Consider the following 9,836-nt stretch of genomic DNA (forward strand, 5'->3'; position numbering starts at 1 on the left):
CTCTTTAAATGCGCTTTAAATCAATTCCAAGGCCTTCAAATATTAGAATTGGAATGATTAAATAAAGTTTTTTAATTTCTAATTTTTCTTCTTTTCATTTCCCCCCAAATGTGGCAATTCTCATTTCGCCTTCTTTAATAACAATTGTGAATGTTTGTTGCGCCTCATTTTTCTAACTTTATGAAGAGAATTTCGAAATAAACCATTGGTATAATTACACTTTTAGCTCATAGTTCTAATCAAAAGTGCGTATTACGTGTCAAGAAACTCATTGAGAAAACTATTTTGGTTTCTCATCACGCGGTGCTTTTTGTTCACAGCAAGCTCTGCTCACTTGACACAGGAAGGTAATTGAGAGTTCATTATGCATTGTCATACAACTGACAAGTAGAATGTTTCGCTCCACTCATTTGTCAAATGAGATGAAGACAGATGGGTGCTGCCAGGTCTGCTTGACAGCCGTTGAACCACAGAAGTCAAATACTACTGAATTTCATTTTATGATCGGTACTCTTTCAAAAACGATCAACATTATCTGTTATGCTCTCTACCGCTCGTCCTCACACCCTGTCGACCTGTTACATGACAGGAACCGTAGGACTGTGGAACTACAGATCTCACAAGTCAGAGAATCAACAAGATAGACAACCGGTTTTGGGAAAAGAAAAGTAAGAGGAGGCAGCAAAAAATAAGAATTCCGGACCTTTTAAATCTCCCTATAATGGAATATAATTGTACAGTATATTTCAATGGATTAGATGATGGAAACGGAAATATCTGAAGGCCACATAGCATCTAGATTAAAAGTTAGACCTAGCTCAGCATATCATATTGACTTACTATCAGGCTTTTAGCTAGGAGGGCGTCTGGGCGTCTGCAAAATATGAAAAAATGGACGCCTGATTCTCAAACGGATCTTTGCTGCCAGATGCCGCCATATGCCGCCATATACCAGCGTAATCTGGCGGCCAAGCTACGGTCCATTTTTTCATGTTTTGCAGACGCCCAGACGCCCTCCTAGCTAAAAGCCTGCTTACTATCATACCAGCAGCTGCAGTGCTGTACTTCTTTCATCCTGATTTTAGAAATGTTGAGTATTCCGTTATTGTAATTCCATTCACATTCATCCCATTTATTTTTTACAAGCAAGACCAGAAACACATCATAAATAACTTGGTTTCACCTTCTGTCGTCCTCTCGTGACCCCGCCTTCGTTCCGTTTGTCTCTCAAAACCTGGTTGGTGCTATTAGCATGCGCACATTCTCCTCATCGCACCCTCTCACCCTCAATTAAAAGTTGTAAAGATTCATTTACTGCCAGTCTTTAGTCGCTGAAGGCACCAGGATGTATGTCGCCTGATAAGGAGCGTGAGGCATTGAAAATATGCTTTCAGGCAGGCAGCTGCGACAATGGCAGCCAAATGAGCTCGGTTGCTGTGGGTCACTTTCACCTGTTGTTCACTTTTACCAATTAAATTAATGAGTGAACTTGACTCTGGAGGGAAGGTCAGCAGGGAGAAGTGACGCACCTGAAAATACAGGACCAGTTCCTGTCCTCTCTCTCACGCTATTCTTGAGCTCAAACTTTGTCACTGAAACACGAGCCGGGCTCTGATTCGAAGATAAGACCAAGTTGAACCCCCCCCTTCCTCCTCCTCCCTCCTCGCTGCTCACAGTTTATTTCCTGGACGATGCCGCTTTCAATCAGCATCCTCAGCCCAACACTGGCTCCCTGCAGAATACGGCCCGCGCTATTAGATTTCACGTAGATCTCATTTACATCGCAGATAGAGCGACGTTACTAGAAGCTCCCCAAGTGGCTTTCTGATTACTGGTGGCTTTTAGTGAGATGATACTCATTTACCCGGCCGCTCGGCTCATGTTACCACGTTCAACCATCCGCTCCGGCCATTAGAGGGAGGATCTGAAGCTCTTGTCTTTAATGGAGTTTGATGTGGCAGCCATCGCTTCTTTAAGTAACAGAGGGCTTGACAGCGTTTATGCTTTTTACCTCCTGATAATCTTTCTCTCGTAGTACTTGAGTTTCATGCGACAGTCTTGTTTCTCTGGTGTCTTCCAGGACACATCCTGATGCTAGCAACATTCTCTGACCTCTGTCTCTGTTATTCTACTCCGAGACTCTCCCAGATGGCCCAGCTTCTCACCCTCTGTTAAGTAGACTCCAGCTGAGAAGGCTCATTTCCACACCAACCGATAACATATTCCAGTGCAGGCTTTTAGCTAGGAGGGCGTCTGGTTACGCTGGTTAAAAGCCAGATTACGCTGGTATATGGCAGCATCTCGCGGCCAAGCTACGGTCGAGAATTGAGCGTCCATTTTTTCATGATGCCCAGACGCCCTCCTAGCTAAAAGCCTGTTCCAGTGTAACGCAAGCTTTCGCTCTCATCTGAAGTCAGCCCTATTCTTGACTGGAGCTTGGCAGCCAGATTACGCTGGTATATGGCAGCATCTGGCGGCCAAGCTACAGTTGAGAATCGCGCATCCGTTTTTTCATGTTTTGCTGACTCCCTACTAGCTAAAAGCCTGTTTGTTTCCATTAGGTTTCTGTTAAACTGTGCTCAAGCAGTAGGATTAGAAGCAAAAGTAGCATTTTCAGATGACCACTACTTGCAGTTATTTAAATATCCTTATGAAATGTGAAAAAAAAGGTGATATCGACATTCATTTGCAATGTATGTTGAACCCAAATGCAAAAAGAAATTTAAAAGCTAAACAAAAAGCTAAAGCTATTTCTTAATTTTATTGGTCTAAATTGATTTTCGCCACCATATGAATTCTTATTCTTAGCACTTCCTGAATTGCCCCGCCAAAACAAGGGTTTCATTTGTACGCACCATTAAATATCACTCTCGCCCGCGGCTGCCGGCGCCAGAGTTTAGCATTGTAGCATGATAAGCCTGATGAATTCTGACTAATAAGTGATGCTAAGTGAACGAATACTCTGGTCAGATGTGACAGTGGAAGCTACAATTTTATTAAACGTGTCAGTCTGAAACATTACGCACGCTTCACGTGTTTAACTAAGGGAACGGCAATCAGCGTTTGTCAAGGTCAGGAAGTGAACTTTGCTGTCCGGTGTCAAACTCAATTTGCTGCTGGGACGAGGGGAAACCTCAAGTCTTGTGCTGGTCTGGAAGTCATTTGAGGCGTCGTGAAAGAGCTCGGAGAAAAGTCGACTGTTTAACGTTTCTGCTGCTGCAAATGACATAATATATATCACCAGAACATTCTTCAATAATTATAACCTGAAGAGGCTCGTGCTGTGGAACATCACGCCTCCTGCTCTTGTCAACATGACACTGGTAGACGCCTGTAGGTGTCTGCGCCTCGCTGGAATGAGAGGCTTTTCAGCTCCGATATGTCACGTCAGTGTACATTGCACCATGTCAGTGTGCATAATACACCTGAAGTGTGTTTGCGTAACTATGGGGTTTAATGTGCGACGAGTCAGACATGTGCTCTGTGTGTCATGCGTTGGGTCTTTAACCGCACCTGGACTGAGTGTGGCTCCGCGGCCGTGCTAATGTGCGGCCCAATGCAGCCCTGGTGAGGCCCACGGCAACTTACAAAACTGACTATGTGGAGGTAGTTCATTCAGTGGAGGTTTGCGATCATCTGTGTCTGTCTGTCAAAAACGGATGAAGAGATTTCAAACACACATTTTCAAGCTGACAGTAGGACAAGGATCTTGTAATGATGTTTGGTAATGCTCTGGATTGCTGTCTGAAGGATTTTTCATGTAATATTAAAATATATTAAAGTATATTTAATTATAATATTTGACCCCAGAATGATCACATTATGGGGGAAGTGCTGGAGTGATGGCTGAACTTTTCACTGCAAGTGCGCAGAACATTTTTAAAAAATGTTTCTAGGATGAAGTTTTATGACACTGAAATTTTCTGTCCGTCCACGCACTTTAATTTCTTCTCCGGTATCATGGATGTTTTTGCTCATGACATCATGTTTTATCATGTGATGTACCAGGAATTGGTGCACTGAAAAGGTTCCCCAGAAAAGAACATTAATACAGTATATAATTTTTATTTTAGATTTTTATTTCTTTTCTCTTCTGTTAATTCATAGCTTATAGATACAGTATTACACAACTTATCTTATTTTTTTATCTTTTCCTTTTTCTGTTCTTGTCTTTCCCATTAAAAAAAAATATTTCATTCATTTTTATTTATTTATTTTTTCCATCACTATCTGTAATAGTTATTTTGGAATAATAATTAAATTGTTTATTTGTTTTGTGTGAATATAAATGTATTTTTTCTACTGTTTGCCAAAGGCACCAAAATAACTGATTTAAATGATTATTATACAGTGGATAAACCCCACACTATATCCGACAGTATTCTTTATGTAGCTGTCTTTTCTGTTTTGTCCATAATTCTTTTGAGCATTTAAAACATTTCCCATCCTAAAAACACTTCCCCCTCAGTCTTGATAATATTCTGAGTGATAATATTTGAGACGCTCCGGCGGCCCCGCAGGAGAGGCTAAGTATATAATGTGTTCTCTCTGGGAATGCGCCTCTCATCTGAAGAGCTTGTCAGACCTCTGTTTGTGTCTTAGAATACATACCTGTGTCAGTCACCGGCAAAGTAGCACAATGTCCCTCCCGCCGCTCTCTCGGTTACAGAGCGGTCAGAGTACTTAACCTGACGCTGCACAGCTCGACGGAACATACCAGAGGAGGCCATTTTTAAAACCAGGTGTCACTCCGTCATTACTCTGCTGTCTGACCCAGAACAGCTGCGGATGGAACCGCTGACAGTCTTCAGTCTGATGACATAACAAACTGCCTTTGGATCCAGCCTCAGACGTGCCATGTACAGACAGAACATTGTTCTCTCGTCTGCTCTTCTGCCTCATTAATCTGGTGATAAAAAAGGTGCGATCCCCCCTGTGAGTCCGACCAGCCAAGACTTGCCGACTAGACGTGCACGCTGCTTATTTTAGGTGATCCCCAGGTGTGCCGCGGGGGGTTTCAGGTGGGTTAGCGCAGCCTGTCTGCAGAAATGTGTGTGTCACTTTATTAGAACAATAAGAGTTGACTCTTAACAGCTGCAGTGCGCCGGTACGCCGCCGAGGCCTCGTCTTGCTAGCAAACTAATTAAGTTTGAGTCGGTGGGTGGTCAGGCCGCTTGTTTTACAGGTGAGGGACGCACACTCTCCTCACTGGCCACACGGAGCGCCACGTTCCTGCTCGGAAACTCCAAAACGCACCATAAACATCGCAATAATGGTGATGGTTTTGTGATCGTAAAAGCTTCACATCATATAAAAATTAGGGGTTTGATTAAAAAAATGCGATGAATTAATCTCAACAAAAGCAAACAGATGCTTTTGTTTGCTTTTGTTCAGGTACTCCTCCATGTTTGTTGTTGTTGTTATCATCCTAGCTGCGACGTGTCTCTCTTCTGTGTTGTCTGGAGAGCAAACTTTTCCATTAAATTCAATTATTTTAATGCATTTATTTGTTGTAATTAATGAATCAAAATTAGCTCATTTAAAGTCCCACCACTAATAAAAATATATAAAAACCAGGTGTTAGTTCAAACCATAGTCTTTGTTCGTCATTTCTATCTAAATATTTGAAGGGAAAAAGTTGTGAATATTAATTTAAAAAATGTTTTTTGTTTACTGCGTTTTAAATAGTCAAAACATCATGAAGAAAAAGTCAAGATTATAATGTACACTAATGTAAAGTGTAGTTTGAGATCTATAGATTTACTATTTAATAGAGATCAAGGGAGGTGAAGAAGTGAGTGCTGCCGCGGTGAACACTTCAGAGACTCAAGCAGGGTTAGGAGTGGCAGATGAGCTTTCAATGGGAATGACAAGGTGGAGAAGGTCAGATGGTTTGGACTTGTGGAGGGGAGAGTCAGTGATGAATGTTGGAGATAAAGGGACGAAGGGGAGGCAACCAGTGAGGGTCATGGATGTGGTGAAGGAGGCTACGAAGGGAGGATGATCACACTAAGGTGGAAGGGTGACTTGGTGTATGCTGATGGGAAATGGCCCAAAATATAATGAAAAAAAAAAAAAACACACCAGAAAATTTTGGGTCACATGTGCCCGGAGCATGTCTGAGAGGTGTTCTCAATAATTCCTCATGACTTCCTGTCTGTTTCTCACAGATGAGTACAGCAACCCTTTTATCACCAAGCTGGAGAAGAGCGTCAGCGGCAGCAGCCCGTCGAGGGATCGCCTCCTTCTCACTCTGACGATGCTCCTTCTGGCCACTCTGTTCATCTCCTAGCAACGGCCATCCCATTCACGTCACCATGCCAACTAGCCTTGGGAGGGTGCACGGTTATCAGCAGGTGGGACGAGGAGAACGCAAGACGGAGAGAAGACCCCCGAAATCCAACAGGAGGAGTTTTCAAGCATGAATGTGTGCGAGTGAAAAAACAACAACCTTTGTGTGGAGGTGTGTGTGTGTGTGTGTGTGTGTGAGAGCAGGCCAGGTCGATCTTGTCGAAACGCGCGCGCCACTCAAAGCATTTACACAACAGAAGAGGAAGGCTGAAATTCGGCTCAAACAAAAACAAAGGTCCGCCCACCTAATTGAAAGACTTTCCTCTGGATGTGATTGGCTGCTACACTTCCTGTAGGGCTAGTTGCCATAGTTTCTTGCAACAAGATGAACTTTAATGAACTGAAGCGGACTAATATTGCCTTTGATTTCACGTCGATGATTGTGATGGCCAGTCCGGTGGAGAAGGAGCGGCGCTGGTCCCACGTATGAGTCACAGTAGCTAGTTTCTAGTACACACCCCGGACCATCATCTCCACTGCAGAATCATCCTGTCTTTTAAAACTGGATCATACACCTGTCTGGACTTTTGATCTGTGAAGCACAACAAGGCTGTGCCGGAGCCATAGACACACTCAGCAATAGCATCCTCCGCTCCACTGCCAGATGTTTGGGAGAAGAGGAGGGATGAAGGACACATCATTCTCCATAAACACAGCATTAAAAAAAGAAAAAAAAAAAAAAAGAAAAGCAAAGTTTAAAAAAAGAGTATCGCAACAAGTAACACACTGAGTAAGTGCTTCGGTCAGGACAGCTCAAGTTGCTTCAGAATAGTGTTTCCATAGCAACCAGCACCTTACTCACCATGGGGACCCTCCCTCCACCACCAGTAGGGCATGGCTTACCGCAGTAGCTGATAGCAGTGATGAAGGTGACGATGACAACTGCCGACCACAGCAGCTCAGCCACCGGCATGTGAGAAGTACACCTGTAAATGTCCAAACAGACCCAGAATGGAATTTTGAACTCTGCCGAGGTGAAATGTTTTCTTGTTTTTTTTTTTACAAACTTGAAGCTCAGTGTCTCTGTGGTTATGATATTTTACTTTTTTTTTTCTTTGTTTGCTGTGTTGTGACTTGGTGACTGGAAAGAGGAGAGTGCCGGAGCCGCAGGGGTCGCTCGGGCTGGACTTCCAGTAGCTCAGATGGTGTTTAGATCGCACGTCTCTGGCTGAACACATGCTGAAATTGAGTATTTGCAAAACTAACACTTATCGTGTTACGCAGTAGTCAATGACGCACACCGGTTTAACTCAGTAGAAGCCAAAAGTCATTGACTCCTGACATAAAAAGTCATCAAATCTTAGCTCATGAATAGACGTTTTTAACTGCCTTTGTCTCTTAAATATCATTTCAAACATGTATTGTTTTCATACTTTTAATAGAGTGTGAGTGCATTAGATTTCATTTCTCGCCCACTGGCTAGATTTTAAAGCTCTGTGAGAAGTGTTTCTAGAAAAGTTGAACATAAAGCAGTGCATTAAAATAAGGACGAATAGCTCACCTTTCAACACTTAAGCTGTGCTATACCAAAAAACTATTTCTGCTGCCCTTGTGGAGGCGATGTGCAAATGCAGTGGTGAAAGTTTGTAGGGAAAAGCTCATACTTCTCATAAACAATGAGATTTTATTATGGGCTCAAGGCTTAAGACATAATGACATTGTTATTATTGGCAGTTGGCAACTCTCACCAAATCATGCCCATAATGTACTGCAACCAATTCAAGTCAGACTTTTAAAAATAAAAGAGAGATGAGACTCAGAGTGGAGCCTCTTCTTCTTATCATAAAAGAGCTTAGTTGTGTTAGCTGCGCACTCACTGCTTTGTCTTTTCTGGCAGATTTTTTTTTAGGCTTTTAGATGCCTCAACTAGACTAGCCAACCTGGCTTGTCAACACGAGCTGAAGCAGTCTCTTCTCGGGGTCCAGCCCGGGTGACCAGGTGGCTGCAGTCGGGTCGCGAGGTCGGGGAGGGCGAGGGCGAATTGCACTTAAAACTTAGACACGAGAGAGCGGACGTGTGCGTGTATGTGTGTGTCTGGGAGTGTTCAACCATTTGTGTACCTCACTTCAAGGTTGCGTGCTGGTTCTGAGTCACCGTCTGTGTTTTGTGTGAAGGCGTGTGACCGTTTGTTGTCTGGCAAAAGCAACAAAAAGCATTTAATAGTGTTGGAAACAACAATTACAATCATGTTTACCTTCGACTGGAATGACTTTAAACGAACTTGAAAATAAAGTGTAAACTGAACAAACTGTACAAGAGGTTATAACCACGATCATGACAATAACAAGAATAATAAGCTTACAAATCCTACTTTTAAGAAAGCGTGTGTGCCTCTTCTTTCATGATTCTGTGGTGGACGGAGAAGAATCCAGGAAAGGTTTCCAGCTGCTGTGTCGGGTTCTGGTCTGCATCATGTTCTGATGTGATTTTCCACTTCAAAGCCACGACAACACGCTCTGCCTCTGCAGTAATACCTTTACACGCTCCGATTAGGAGAGATGAGTGTTTCCATCAGCCGCGCCACATTTGAATGACAATGAGACGGCAGCAGTGTGCAGCGGTCCGGACGCACCGACGCTAAGTCTGCTGCTGATCCTCGTGTGCAGCCGCATCTCAGCTTACGCAACAGGTTTTGGTGGAACAGGTGGAATAATTCTCCATGAAAAAAGAGCTGATGGATGTCAGCAGAGGTGACGGAGTGAGTGACACTGTAGATTAACAGCTTCTGTCTGAGACGGCAGACGGCAACTTTTTTTAATCCAAATTCTGTCTCTGCTGTTTGTGCCTTGTTGCCAAATCTACACATGTAGTCAATCTCTCATCCGCATGCTGTTCAGGGCAGGTGTCTTCAGTGCTGCACATCATGGAGTCAAATCATCACTTTAGTGAAAGACAAAGATATAAATATGGAATTTCATGTAGGAATGTGGTAGGTCCTGCTCAAATTAGTCAATAAATGAAGTAGAACTGTATCGTGTATATAGACATTTCCACACACCCCTGGTGTTGAAGGTAGCTGAGGTGGAGCAGGAATTTTACAATTTTTTCCCACTCATAATACTAGTACAAGGAGAGTCTAGTGGTGACCATAACTGGTATTGATGATTGCAGTTGGTCATCCATCACAGAGTCAGACTGGAGGTGGTGTTCTTAACATGGTGTCCTGGTGTCTCTCTGCTTCTGAGGTGTTGGTTCATGCAGCCCTGCCCTTAGCTCATCTCCATTGCTGACAGGCTGAGGGGGAATTCTGTCTCAACGCCTCAAAAAGTGGATGCTGCAAAAGGGAAGATAGAAGAAAAATGAAGGACAAATATTAAAATAAATAAATAAATAAACACAATAAGACTTTCAAGAGGAGAGAGGTTGCAGGTGAGACAACTCTGGTCAGATACATTGCTGAAGGCTAGCATCAAAAACAAGGAAATAAATTAATGGAGAATGACATCATTTAACATTAATACATGTAATCTCACTACAAAATATAT

At 43.0% G+C, this 9,836-nt stretch overlaps 1 protein-coding gene across 2 annotated transcripts in view; it reads left to right on the forward strand.

The window, feature by feature from the left end:
- efna3b (ephrin-A3b) overlaps window positions 1-8,849 on the forward strand; it is a 115,825-nt gene extending 106,976 nt beyond the window's left edge. Inside the window, exon 6 of one of the 2 annotated variants that reach the window (XM_053887156.1) lies at window positions 6,171-8,849. In XM_053887156.1, coding sequence (XP_053743131.1) covers window positions 6,171-6,292 — 122 coding nt within the window. In that variant the 3' untranslated portion in view covers window positions 6,293-8,849. The remainder of the gene's footprint in view (window positions 1-6,170) is intronic. The other variant, XM_053887155.1, reaches the window with a different exon arrangement.
- The last annotated feature ends 987 nt before the right edge of the window (window positions 8,850-9,836 follow it).

The sequence above is a fragment of the Synchiropus splendidus genome, chromosome 15 (genome assembly GCF_027744825.2).
Source record: "Synchiropus splendidus isolate RoL2022-P1 chromosome 15, RoL_Sspl_1.0, whole genome shotgun sequence".
NCBI classification, from domain to species: Eukaryota; Metazoa; Chordata; class Actinopteri; order Syngnathiformes; family Callionymidae; genus Synchiropus; species Synchiropus splendidus.